We start from the raw sequence: 14,622 nt of genomic DNA, 5'->3' as shown, positions 1-14,622 counted from the left end.
AATCTTGAAAGGGGAAGTCTACCGTAATCATTTCTTGACAATAATATCTTACATGTGACCTCACTAGTCGAAACATGACATTCTGATTAATATTACATTTGTGGATTACGAGTTATGAAGCAAAATCCAGCCGTTTTTATCCATTTTAGTGGGTGGCCATTTTGCCACTTGCTGTCGACTGAAGATGACATCGCAGATGCACAACAGCCAATCACAGCTCACCTGTTTTCTGAAGCTGAGCTGTGGTTGGTTGTTACCTGAGACCTGAGCAACTGTAATGTCATCTTCAGTCGACAGCAAGTGGCAAGATGGCTGCCTCCTGACATAGATAAAAACTGCTGGATTATTACACTAATGCAATATTTAGCCAGAATACCTTATCTAGACTAGAGGGGCTGCATAGAACATATTATCAAGAATTTATTGGGGGGGGGGGTTGACTTCCCCTTTAAATTATCAGATTTCGTGCAAGTATAATATTAGTGAACCCCTATTTTAGTTTTATCTTTTTCTTTATTTTTTATCTAGTTTGATCCGAATCAAATCCCCATCAATCAGTAAAAGTTTACACTATAAAAAAAACATCTGAAAACTATTTGCAAAATGTTTTACCCTTCCTACATGAATTTTAACCGTTTACAACACACCTCTTAATCACATTACAGGAAAAAAATACTTGCAAGCATAAAATATAAAATTATATAAAAGAGAAAATATTGTACAATGTATTGTTTTTGACTCGCAAAGTCAATACGGGGGTAACAGTTTTTAAAGTGTTATGTGCTGTGCAAGCCTCCAGATGGCAGCAATGTCTAAGAGTAGGATGGAAAAATTCTGGCAAATTCACAAATTGCAAACATTCCATAGGCATGAACATGAATTTTGGAGAATAGATTTGAATAAATCCGTAATTTACAAAACTGAAGGTTAGCTCACAATAAAGAAATTATAAATGGTTGGCAATAATTTAATTTAAAGCAGTAGTAAATTACTTGAATTGTGTTTCTGTGTGGCTGTAATCCACAATCCTCCTTTGTGTTTTCTTCTCAGGCAAAGTCTGGCGTTTCATTACTAGGAGTGTCTTTGGGGAGCTGGTCGAGTGGCATGTTAAGTCCCAGCTTGCCCCTATGCAGCAGCCCCAGTCCCATGCTGGGTCACTCTGTGGAGGGCAATACAGCAGCAAGCGGGTCCAGTAAGAGCGAATCACCTCTACCTCGCATTGAGAAAAGTTCATCCATGCCCTCACCTCCTGCTGTGGAGATTCCAAAATCTCTTGACCACCACACACCTCGGCCTATCCCAGAAGGTAAGAATCTGCCCACATATTGGAAAAATATTTAAATAAACAAATTGTGCCACTGACCTGTAAAATCTGATGAGCTAAAATATAGGCTGTTGTATAATGACAGACATCAAGTCACACGTGAAAGTTTCAAACCCAAGTCAATGGAAGTCAATTTGCAGGTCACCTTATTAATGCAGTCTTACTTGCATTATATGATCGTCATAAAGAGAGAAGACCAATAAGGGTCACTAATCACATTATTGGCCAATTTTCAGTGACTCGTGTACCCATCTCTGAATAATAGCAACTATAGTAAAAGCTGATCCGAGGAAACAGAACACACAATAAGATCCTACATAAGCACGACAGATTACAACCTGATCTGATTGAGACTGAAGCAGCTGAATGTGTTAAATTGGATTTGTCTGATTATGACCAATTATGAAAACACTGATTTGGATAATTGTCTGATTACATAACTACTGTGTGGATTCTCACCATGGGAAATACTTGGAATAAATAATCATTTTCCAGAAGGGTTGACGTATGAAAAACTGCAGTCACACAAACAAGCGATTAGAGGCAACAGTTCTGTATAGTTACATGAAAATGTGATCCATTGTGAATTTAGTGTATTCTTACTTACATTCAGCTTGTGTTAATGTCCTTTAGACATGTTGACCGGTTGGTGGCGTATATCCGACATCGAGGAGCTGCGAGCGCTGGTCGCTGCTCTCCACAGCCGAGGTATGAGGGAGAAAGGCCTCCAGAGGCAGGTGCAGAAATATATCGAGATCATCCCCCAAGTCTGCATTAAACACAAGGATGGTAAGTGCTGCAAAACAGTAATGTGCTTTGTTGCTGATTGCTACCATACAATAGGAAACGCCATAAGCACACAAAGTAACAATTAGCATCTACTGTATGTGGCACTATTGTTAGCCATTAAGCAATGGATATGTGAACATAAACTGTGCTGCAAAATATGTTGAGAGACCGTATAACAATAGTCACAGGTAAATTCTTTACCCTCTGCCAAGGACAATTAATATTACTGCCGTACTGAAAGCCTAGAGAAACTTAAGTCTCTGTGCAGTATATCCGTCATATTGCCCTCATACGGCCAAGAGGTGCACACACTAAAATGAGCAGTATAATTGAAAGAGAAAGTGACAAAAAATATCGAATTATTATTATCATTGTTATTATTATTATTGTTATTATTATGACATTACTGTATATTTTATAATTGACAGTATAATATTATAGAGTGTGCTCAGTGTGTTTTGGGAGGCTGGAGTTTGTTTCAATACGGAAAGATGATTTGAGAAGATAGTTTTGAGTACTGTAATGAGCATGGTCAATGAATTAAGCTTGTATCGAAAGGCCCCAGTATATTTAAATAGCAAAACTTTCAGCTTAACCATATAATACAAAAGTCTGCTAGCTTAATGCTATCATCCCATGGAAATTAACAAATATTATGGTAATTATAAACCCAGAAACAACTAACTAAATTCAAAAAGTGCAGTAAAAATGAACAGGAAGTTTATATCATGTTGTTGAGGACGTCTACTTCTGACGTCATCCATGTAGTGGCGATGATTGAGCTGCACGAGCTGGAGGAGAGCCAGGTCAGCGTGGAGTCGGTACGAGGCTGGTGTGTGGAGGAGCAGGCCATGGAGATGGACATTGCCGTGCTCCAGCAGGTGGAGGAACTTGAGAGGAAGGTTACTGCTGCCAGCCTGCAGGTCAAGGTATGTAGCTATGGAAGCGTATTGCTGATACACCCCCCCAAAAAAATATATGTCATGTTTTAAGGTGATAAGTTGCATATTTCAACGTGTTTAGTTTGGCAAAAAGACACAAAAAGGAAGTTGCAAGTGACCTCAACCAGAAGTCAAACTTACCGCGCTTTCTGCTACACCTGGAAAAAATAAAAATAATTATCACTAAATTTCATGTTAAAATGTGATAAGTTCTTCAAGTTATCAGGTTTTTAACATGTTAATTTTCACGTCGTAATGTGAAACTTAAACACGTTAATGATCAGGTTTAAATTTTATGTTGTAATGTGATAAGTTTGTCGTCTAATGTGATGGTTTCACATAAAACGTGAAAATGATTGCGTTTTAACACAGGTTTTCATGTAATATTTTAAAACGTTAAAATGATCTAAAATCATATATTAACGTAATTTTTTGTAATATAGTTTTACGTTTTAACGTGATAAGCTATTCTTTTAGCTAAGCTTTTCTTATAAAGATATTAAAAGGAAGCTTGACTGTCATGACAAGTTAGCTCTATTTTATTTATTTGGTTGTTACTAGCATAACTATGGGATTCATTTTTCAAAACAAAAAAATTCCAGTTTAATACATTTTGTAGAAACTTTATTTGGACGTACGCTGCCATTGTTATTTACGCCGCAACACATTCAGTGCGTGGTGACGTAGAATGGCGGCTGGCTCTCTGCCGAGCCATGTGAAACGCCTATAAAGAAAGCAAGGTAAGCCTCCGTATCGTTCCTAAAGGGACGATCAAAACTCTTGAATGTGTCTGGTGAATGACAAGAGCACGGCATCGGGGGTGACTCTTCCGATAGCATGTATGTTGTTTTTTTAGGAACGCTACGAGGCTTAACTTGCTTTCTTTATAGGTGTTTCACATTGCTCAGCAGAGAGCCGCCGCCATTCTACATTACCATTCACTGAATGCATTACGACATAAATAATTATGGCAGCGTACGTCCAAATAAAGTTTCTACAAAATGTATTAAACTGGAAATTTCACATTTTAACATTGTAAGTTACCACGTAATAATAGAGGTTTCAGTTAGACTAGTTTGACCAAAAATTTGAAAATTATTTCATTTCATAAATTACATTTCCAAGTTTCATGTTTTAGTTTGATATTTAGTATGTTATGAGTTTTGCAAGGCCCACAAAATATTGTGTTCTATTGCTATAAAAACATGGAACCTACCAAAAGAAACATTAGCTTCTCTTCTTTCAACAGAAAAAAAAGTGTATTTATATCTGTTTCCGTTTGCAGCAATTAGCATTAGAATATAGCTAAGTTTAATCATTATTCACAAATCTGTTTCAAACAGTGGTGGAAACAGCTTGTTTCAACATGGCCCTGGTTGATTTCTTATACTCTGCTACCACCTGCTGGCCGTTTTTGTAATAACTACCATTGCTTCAACCATTCTCTACGTTCAGAAGCTGTGTGCATCAAAGCCTTCTTTCTGTATGCTATAGCATAACATTTTTTTATTATTTTTTTAAAAACGTATAAATATGTTTTTGGGAGCATGATACTATTTAAAATAGAATGTATTTATACGTTGAAAATGAGAAAATGAGGTAAAAATACATGACAATTTGGTCGAAGAGCCCCAACTTTGTATGTGTTGTGCTGCAACCAGTTGTCTTTAATACTCAATAGCGAGCATCCCAATTTCCTCCACCAGGGCTGGACCCATCCCGATCCTCAGTCCGAGAGGGAAGATCTGGTGTATTACGAGCACAAGCCCCTCACCAGATCGGGCCCAGCGTCGTCATCGTCAAACGGGGGAGACGGCAAGGATCATCCCGAGGAGCGGGGGGAGAAGGGCGGGGTGATGCGTCACTCAGACAACCCTCTGGACATAGCAGTGACACGCCTGGCCAATCTGGAGCGCAACATCGAGAGAAGGTACCTGAGGAGCCCCTTAGGTACCACCATTCAGATCAGGCTGGATAATGTGGGTACGGTCACTGTCCCTGCCCCCGCACCATCCGCTAGTGCTGACAGGGAAGGGTAGGTCATCTCTCCAACCGAAAGCTCCCCCGCCCGCTCTCACGTTAAGACCCTCTCCTCTGTCTGTGTGTGCTTTCTCATATGAGTCCAAAGTTCAGGGTATTGGATGATGGGATGTCGGGGTCGTCATTTGCTGTTACCTCTCACCTAAACACACGCATGACAAACGCTCTCATTTACACTTCTGAAAAACTCTCATACACTCACACACTCTGAAACTGAAATGCTCATACACATTAATGAAACTTTGTGATACATTTTTTTCTACTCTCACACACTACTGATACTATTTTACTCACGTACACTTCTGAAAACTCATTTCCACGCTACCAAACCTATTTACGCTACTAAGACGCTCTCACACTCAACTGACATCCTCACACTTGTTAAAATGTTCCGCACACTAGTAAAAGACTAATAAACACTACTGAAAAGTCCTCTTGCACACTTTTGAAAGGCTCTCACAACTTTTCATTCAATTAAAATGCTCTCATACTTACAATTGAAACTTTTTCTCAGGCACTTGTGAAATTGTTTTCCCTCGCATTAGGCTACTAAACCACCCTCATACACACTAAAAGGCTCTCGCGCTTAAAACCAACTCACATTCATACAACTGAAACGCTCTCACACTCTACACTGACATGCTCACATTTGCTAAAATTTTACCGCTCACTGCTTGAAAGGCTCTCACATACTTTTGGTTTTATTAAAATGCTCTCATGCCCACTACTGAAATGCTCTCATACATACTACTGAAATATTCTCTCGCTTACTTACTGCTAAAAGTTTTTTTCCCCCCTCTCACGTTAGAATACTAAACCACTCTCATGCAGACTGTTTCTCTCACTCTTACTACCCAGGACCCACTCTGGCACACAAAACTGAAATGTTGTCAAGCTCACTACTGAAATGCTCTCACACGACTACTGAAATCCTCATACACACAAACACTACTAAAATGTATATGCACTATTGGAATGCTCTCTCTCACAACTGCTGAAACACTAACACAGTTGTTTTCAATCGCTCATACTAAAACACACTCATTCACACTGAGAAACTCACAATATTTTTTCCCACTCACAAACACAACTACACTTCTCTCACACGATACTAAACCACTCTTATACACAATACTCAAAAGCTCTCATGTGCTCTACTAAAACTTTCTCACACATGTTTTTACTCACATGCAAAATGAAATGGCTCTCATGGTCATTACTGAAACGCTCACTCACGCAACTGAAATTCTCTTACACATCATACTCAAATACACTCACATTATACTGAAATATTTCATTTCAGTAATGCGCATGAGAGTGTTTGAGTCATGTGTTTGAGTGGCATTAGTTGTTTGTGTGAGAGGTAATCCTGAATGATGTCCCTGATGACCCCCCCTCAGTCTTGGATGCTTTCACAGCGGACTGTTTATGGTGGCTTGTCACTTTTTTTTTTTCTTCATTAATTTTGTGCATTTTTTTCCCGAGGGGGCGTGGTATTTCCTGTGAAGGCATTGTGTGTCATCTGCATGGTGTTGTGCATCAGTAACTTTGGCTTTGGTCTACTACTCTCTCGCTTATACTTACGCAGGTTTTACCCAGTCACTCTTTTCTGCATGAATGTCCCTTCACGTGATAAAGTCGGTGTAACCTCTTCCCAGTGTGGCACACTCCCACAATGTTAATGCTTGTCCAGCTGGAGCTCTGCTGTCTTTTTGGTGCTTGGTTTAACTAATAATTTTGCCTTGTTCTTGTATACAACCATATTTATTATGCAAAGTGTTCATGTACTGTTGTGGGTGCCGTTTCTCATTATCGCCATTGCTTATTATCCGGTAACAGTGGCGAAGAGGAGGTGGCCCATGGAATGAAGGTGTGGAGGAAGGCCCTGATCGAAGTGCGCAGTGCCGCCCAGTTAGCCATGTGTATCCAGCAGCTGCAGAAATCCATTGCCTGGGAGCGCTCCATCATGAAAGTGGTGAGCAGAAGGACTGACATTCCAGAATTCCACTGACCGATCCAGAAGGTGTATATTTGCATTTAACAGAGGCTCTTGTTGTTTAGTACTGTCAGATGTGCAGGAAAGGAGACAACGAGGACCTCCTGCTACTATGTGACGGCTGCGACAAAGGCTGCCACACTTACTGTCACAAACCCAAAATCACCAGCATTCCTGAGGGGGACTGGTACTGCCCGGCCTGCATAACTAAGGTATCATCTTTTGTTTGAATTTGTCCTCACTAGTAAAGTGCCACTTACTCCTAGTGAAACCTCCAGCTAGATATATTATAAAATTTGACTAGTTCACATGTAACGCTTCAGTATTAGTACTTTTAGAGTGGAAATTTCAACTGGTTAACAGTTTTGCTTCATTAGTAACATGGAGTCGTTCAACCTAGTGTACAGAAATGCCATACAGTACTGGAAGGCATAATGAAACTGAATCTCAAAGTTGTTGCTTCTTCCTCTATCCAGGCAAGTGGTCCAACTCCCAAAAGCAAGAAGCCTCCATGCAAACCAGTAGCATCCAGCATGGGCGCAAGCAAGAAAGGCGGCGAGGCCAAGAAGAACGGAAAGCACGCCGGAAATGGGGACGTGTCTGAGGACGACCCGGCCAGCGCCGGTAGCACGCCCAAGAAAAACTCAAAAGACAACGGTCGCAATAGGAAAAGTGAGGAGAGCTTAACTACTCTGCCGGGACCAAATCAGGAGAATCCCTCGTTTGTCAAAAGAGCTAAGACTGCTCGAGACAACAACAGGGACTTGGGTTTATGCAGGTATGGACTTTATTATTGCTACTGAAGTCATCATTCATGACTCTTTTAATTAACCCTTGTTTGACTTCCTACATGTTCAGCTTGTTCAGGGCCAAAAATTGTCTTTGAATTTTTTTTCCAGTTACTTCAATTTTCTGTGTGCTACATTTGGCAGAACATTGAACAATTCTTGGGGTAAAAAAGTAAAAAAGAAGACGCGTTAAGCTTATTCTGTGCTTAATACAGTATTATGAAGTTCTTTCTTCTCCTGTCGGGGGTTAGGCTATAGATGAATGGCATTTCCATTCGTGGTCACTCTTGGCACAGCTGTACTAATTTATTTCCTACAGCACTTTTTAGACGGAGCTTCCGCTTCTTAAATCAGTGGTCACCAAACCATTTTGAATATGAAATTTCAGCTACTTTTGGGGTACTGATTAATGGGAAGGGCTTTGAATACAACCTTCTGAAATAACATTCTGCCTTTCATTGTGAACATGATTTTTCAGATGTTATTTCCTTATTTACACAAATGCAAGTGTGAATTGAAAGGGACAGCTGCCAATTGATCCAATTTCAAACCAGCTGTCAGTGGATACGTGGCCTTTTGGTGACCTAGCTCTTAAAATATATATTGTATAAAATGGATGCCAATATAGCCGACATAGAGACATGGCACAGAGCCCAAAGGAAGTGTACTGGAAGTACAATGGCATTGAAAAGGAACATCTGTTATAACGTGTGTTGACTAGGGTTCTCCTTGCTGAGCTGGAGCGGCATCAGGACGCCTGGCCTTTCCTCACGCCTGTCAACATCAAGTCAGTCCCCGGCTATAAGAAGGTCATCAAGAAGCCCATGGATTTCTCCACCATACGTGAGAAGCTCATCAGCAGCCAGTGAGTTCCCCGTTGGTTTCCTGCATGTCTACCCATCATTTAACAGTAACAATCTCAGGAATGTCTTACATCAAACTAGAAGAGCTTTGTCACAAATGTTATTTTCCAGCACAGTCGCAAAAAAATTCGGAAATTGTCACAAAATTCTGCATTTTCACAATGAAATAATTACATGTATTTACCTCCTCCTTCCACATTTCTTGATCCAAGTTTCACATTCTACATTTCTACAGTTACAGTAATGCTCCATCATTTCAGTTCAGCATCAGTTGTTGAACATTAAAAAAAAAAATGTCTTTCTCTAGTTTGTTCTGCATTTTCCCTGTGCCTCATTCTGTTCTGTGCTTATCTGAACGTAGGTATCAAAACCTGGAGACTTTCATCATCGACGTCAATTTGGTGTTTGACAACTGCGAAAAGTTCAACGAGGACAATTCCGACATTGGTCGAGCCGGTCATAACATGAGGAAGTTCTTTGAGAAGCGCTGGACTGAGCTTCTGAAACAAACAAACTAAATTCAAATGTAACAACAACAAAATTAAAAAAAATCAACATTTTCTCCTCATCCTCATTAAACCCATTCTACTTTTCATATCGGGGCACCAGGTTTTAATTTCATTCTTTGGGGTAGAATGTGGCTTTGGCAGCAGGAGAGATCGATGCCACCTTGAAATCCGAGTTGTTACACGAACTGCGCTGGATTTATTACAACAGGGATCCAAAACCCCAAAGACTCACAGAGAAATGGGGTACTGTAGTGCAATACCACTCCCTGTGTCAGAACACTGCACTGAATGAATCCTCACTGATGTGTCTGCGCTAGAATACTTTCCACTACCTGTAAAAATACTTTCTTTTGTTATTTAATCGTATTATAGTGAATGTATTTAATTTTGTAATAATTATTTATGAATCAAGGTCCACTTCATTTTCTATGAAAAGGAAGACTCTGCGTTAACTGCTTTGAATCGAAAAAAGGAATGTGTCTGTGTTCTAATATTTTCCCACCCAAATATCAAACAAAGCCAAGAAAAAAAAGCTGTTTACACTGTTCAGTGCTTTGGGTGTCAGAGGACTGTCTTCACTTGTTCAAACTGCATTTATTCATAGGAACAGCAGAGGGGCAGTTAGACAATGGTGATTCATGTGTATATACTGTTTATTAATGTCAATATTTTGTCTTGTTTGAAACGATGTGTACAAATGGTTTAAGAATATTAAGATATTGTTTATGCCTTAGAATGATTGTAGCATTCTATTTTAGTGAACGTGATGAAAACATGATAAATATTGTTTGTACAGTATATACATATCCTCTGCAAACACTGTGGTATCCTTAATCTTGGTAGTGCCTACCCTTCCAACAGGGGCATGTAGGGGATGTTATTGTTTTTTGCTTTTGTTTGTTTTTATGACATGTTTTTTTGTTTGTTTTTTATTTAAATCCAACAAGGCCTCCAAAGTTGGACAATGACACAGACATCATTCCTCGCCGTCGAAAAGTAAAAAGGAACAAGCATAGAGTGATGCTTCCGTGACGCATTTCCTCACCATCTGCCAGAGGACCTAAAGGCCATTTGTAACCACTGTGTTGAACCTTGCTGTGTGTTGTGGCCTGATGGAGGCAGCTAGATTTTTTTGTACCAAGTCAAAAGTACTTGAAGTTACTTTATTTAAGATAATGTGGAATAAAAGTATCATTCTTTTGTAGGAGCTTTATTTTTCACTAGTGTGTGGCACGGACCTATTAAAAGGATGTTTTTCAACGTAAAACTCGAACTCGTTTTCTTTTCAGTATTATCTTCCTGCACTTAACTCATCTCTAGATTCTAATTGTGACAATGGGACAAAGAGTATATTGTTAATCTTCACCAAAATTTGTATTCCCACAAATCCACATTTTAAAATCGTACCGGACACAATAGAGATTATTATTTTCTTCAAATATGACCATTCCAACATGGTCAACTCACACAGGACAATGGGAACTTAACCCACATAATTTTGAATTACTCCTCACCATGAGAGCAGTCCCAACTCAATACCGAATTACCTACAAACACAACTAAGGTTTACTACCGTCACCATTAGCTAATTATCATTTTTGTTACTTCTCAGTACAAGCACAATGTTACAAAAGTGTATTGCATTTCTTGAAAATGTTCAATTTTCTGAGTTATATTTGGGCTTTGATTTTTTTTAAATAAATATTTTGTTTTCAGAGTATTTTTTTCCTGTTTTATGGATCCCCCCACCCCTCCTATTGACATTTTTCAGTTGTTTTTTTTTCTTTCTTTGGGGAGGGGTGGGGGTCATTTTCAAATACATACAGAAAAATAAGAATATTTTTAAAAAAAACTGGATTACAGTATCCAGAAAAACGCTTTTTTTTATTCTGAGAACGATTAAAAAAATATTCTGGAACAAAACAAAACCAGTCTAACTACTAAAACCAAAAATAAAAAGGAAAGAAATCCGCATCCAACCCCATTTTGCCATGTTTGCAAAACACAGACAATGTTGACTAAAGGACAGGTGTGAATCAGTACTTTCACCAGTAACAAGCTTTTTTGCTCGTACAAGGTCGCCTGTGAGATTTTTTTTGTGCACTCACACCTACAAACAAACATTTTCAAATACATACAGAAAAACAACAAGAATTTAAAAAACGGGAAAAATAGCAAACAATTCTGAAAAATTAAAGAAAAAAAATTACACCTCCAAAAATATTTTTAAAAAAACAAACTGGATTACAGCATCCAGAAAAACGCAGATTATTCTGAGAACGATTAAAAAATATTCTGGAACAAAACCAAACCAGTCTAACTACTAAGACCAAAAATAAAAAGGAAAGAAATCCGCATCCAACCCCATTGTGCCATGTTTGCAAAACACAGACAACTTTGACTAAAGGACAGGTGTGAATCAGTACTTTCACCAACCAGTAACAAGCATTTTTGCTCTTACAAACTCTCCTGTGAGATTTTTTTTGTGCACTCACACTTACATTTTTTTTTTTTTTTTTTTTTCAGGAGAGCTCAGTATTGTTCATTCGATTTGACATCATCATTGCTCTCCTTTTTTTTCTTTTTTTTTTTAAAAACCCAACAAATCAATTAAAAAAAATTTAATAAATGTTTTTTTTTTTAAATACATATACATATATATATACATATACACACATATATATATATATATATATATATATATATACTTTTTTTTTTGTATGTGGGTGAGTATGTGTATGTGCGTGTGTGTGTGCGTGCGTGCGTGCGAGCGTGTGTGTATTCATCAGTTCACCTAAGGCCCATTAAAAAAAAATCCCATACTAATAATATAATATAATAATAAATTGCCAAATGCAGAAACATCAATGTAAGTTATCACGATGTAGTGGCTCTCGCTAACAGACAGAATTAAGTAACCGGAATTAGGTTAAAAAATTCTATATACGTAGTACGTAATTTTGATATTTGGTTTTTATTTGAGGCAGATATTTTTTCCATTAAAATGTGATTTATGAGGAGGTTAGACCATTGGTATCGACCAATGGAAAAATAAACAAACTCTGAATATCGATTCAGAGTTTGTTTATTTTTCCAGTTAACAAGAATTGTTTTTTTAGCGATAGTAAGGGCTACAAGTGTAGATTGAAATTGTTTATGTGGTAAGTCAGTTGTTGTTAGGTCACCTAGCAAACACAAGTTTGGAGATAAAGGTATCCTACAGTCCAAAATAGCGGAAAGTTTTTCTAAGACTTTAGTCCAGAAACACATAACCGGAGTACATAACCATAAAGCATGAACATAAGTGTCTGTAGTGTTTTGTAAGCATTGGAGACAAATGTCGGAGTCTGAGAGTCCCATTTTCTTCATCATATATTGAGTAATGTATGTTCTGTGAATAATTTTATATTGGATAAGTTGTAAATTTGTGTGTTTTGTCATTTTAAATGCGTTTTCACAAACTTGAATCCAAAAGTCAGGTTCCGGTGCTATAGACAAGTCTGTCTCCCATTTCGAGATGGGTAAAGACATTTTATCAGTATATGAAAGTAACTTATATATTTTTGAAAGTTTTTTTGTTGTTGTCGGAGAAAGCTTGTTAATATCTTTAGCTAAAACAGGCGGTTGGAGCGTACCCCGAAGTGTTGGAATTTTTTTCTTTATCATATTTTTAACTTGTAGATAATGTAAAAAAAATCCGTTTTTTATATTGTATTTTTGGAGCAAGGATGTATATGATATAAACATATTATCTGAGAAGAGATGGTGGAGATGTGTAATTCCTTTCTGCTCCCACACAGCTAAATGAAACGGTTGGTTGTTAAGTTGAAAGTCGGGGTTATGCCATAGGGGAGAAAGTCCACAGGGCTCCACTTGGGCTTTTGTCAATTCTAGTGCCTTCCACCAGGCAGTCACGGTGGCGGAAATCATTGGGTTTTTAAAACAATTATGGCGCTTAATCGATGTTGTAATAAAGAGTAAATCTCGAAGTCTGAGGTTATTACAATCCTTCTGTTCTAGTTCCAGCCAACAGTTAGTGTCTCTGTTGGGTTGTGCCCATAGAACGATATATTGTAGCTGGTTAGCTATATAGTAGTACATAAAATTTGGTGCCTCTAGACCACCTTTGGATTTGCTTTCCTGAAGAGTAGATAGACTAATCTTTGCTTTTTTTTTATTCCAGTAAAATTTTGTTACGGCTGAGTCCAACAACTGGAACCATTTAGCCGTAGGTTTAAATGGAATCATTGAGAAAAAATAGTTTATTTTAGGTAAAACTTTTATTTTAATGGTGGCTATTCGTCCTATTAGAGAAATAGGAAGATTATTCCAGCGCTCCAAGTCACTATAAATGTTATCCAGAAGTGGAGAAAAGTTTAAATGAATTAAATCAGTTAATTTAGGTGAGATTTTTATGCCTAAGTATTTTAAATTACCTATAGGAAATGAGTAGTGTGGGTCCTGGCTTGCAGGGTTCCATGAATTTTCTGTAATAGGTAGAAGTGTTGATTTTGTCCAGTTAATAGAATAATCTGATAACTGTGAGAATTTAGTTATTAAATTAAATACTTCCCCTAGCGAAGTAGCCGGCTTTTCTAAATAAAGTAAGATGTCATCGGCATATAGATTAATTTTATGTTCCGTTACCCCAGAGTGAATTCCTTGAATCCTTCTTTCCTGGCGTATGGCTAATGCAAGTGGCTCAATAAATATTGCAAATAATAAAGGGGATAGTGGGCATCCCTGTCTTGTGCCTCTCTGTAAAGTAAAGCTCTGAGATATAATCCCATTAGTAGTAACTGTAGCTTTTGGAGAATCATATAATACTGATACCCAGTGGATAAATGATTTCCCAAAGCCAAATTTATTTAAAACAGCAAAGAGGAAGGACCAGTTAACTTTGTCGAAAGCTTTTTCTGCATCCAATGATATAATAACTGCCTTTTTATCATGCCGCTGTGACATGCTAATAAGGTTAAAGAGTCTCCTAATATTATTAGTAGAGTGCCGATCTTTAATAAAGCCTGTTTGGTCGCTATGAATAATTGTCGAGATTACTGTTTCTAGTCTAGATGTGAAAGCCTTAGTGATAATTTTAATATCAGTATTAATTAGTGAAATCGGACGGTAACTTGATGGAAGGGTGGGGTCTTTTTCTGGCTTTAATAAAAGTTTAATTGCTGCTGTATTCATGTGTGGGCGTATGTAAACCTTAGTTTTAATTTCTGTTACTACTCTTAAGAATAGTGGAGCAAGCATTAACCAGAAGTGCTTAAAAAATATAGCCGGATAACCATCCGGGCCAGGTGCTTTGCCATTAGGCATACTATCTAGAGCACTGTACAACTCGTTTATAGTAAGTGGCGCATCTA

The 14,622-nt window shown here is 37.9% G+C and overlaps 1 protein-coding gene across 14 annotated transcripts in view; it reads left to right on the top strand.

Annotated features, from left to right (window-relative positions):
- Window positions 1-10,517, top strand: part of baz2ba (bromodomain adjacent to zinc finger domain, 2Ba) — a 105,557-nt gene extending 95,040 nt beyond the window's left edge. For 10 of the 14 annotated variants that reach the window (XM_077563731.1, XM_077563729.1, XM_077563727.1 and 7 more), the window contains 9 exons: window positions 1,051-1,306; window positions 1,958-2,113; window positions 2,882-3,042; window positions 4,761-5,089; window positions 6,934-7,069; window positions 7,156-7,302; window positions 7,567-7,868; window positions 8,600-8,743; window positions 9,103-10,517. In XM_077563731.1, coding sequence (XP_077419857.1) covers window positions 1,051-1,306; window positions 1,958-2,113; window positions 2,882-3,042; window positions 4,761-5,089; window positions 6,934-7,069; window positions 7,156-7,302; window positions 7,567-7,868; window positions 8,600-8,743; window positions 9,103-9,259 — 1,788 coding nt within the window. In that variant the 3' untranslated portion in view covers window positions 9,260-10,517. The remainder of the gene's footprint in view (window positions 1-1,050; window positions 1,307-1,957; window positions 2,114-2,881; window positions 3,043-4,760; window positions 5,090-6,933; window positions 7,070-7,155; window positions 7,303-7,566; window positions 7,869-8,599; window positions 8,744-9,102) is intronic. The other 4 variants (XM_077563734.1, XM_077563733.1, XM_077563732.1 and 1 more) reach the window with 1 other exon arrangement.
- The last annotated feature ends 4,105 nt before the right edge of the window (window positions 10,518-14,622 follow it).

Source organism: Vanacampus margaritifer, chromosome 4, assembly GCF_051991255.1.
Source record: "Vanacampus margaritifer isolate UIUO_Vmar chromosome 4, RoL_Vmar_1.0, whole genome shotgun sequence".
Lineage (NCBI taxonomy): Eukaryota > Metazoa > Chordata > Actinopteri > Syngnathiformes > Syngnathidae > Vanacampus > Vanacampus margaritifer.
This window is presented reverse-complemented; position numbering and strand designations above follow the sequence as displayed.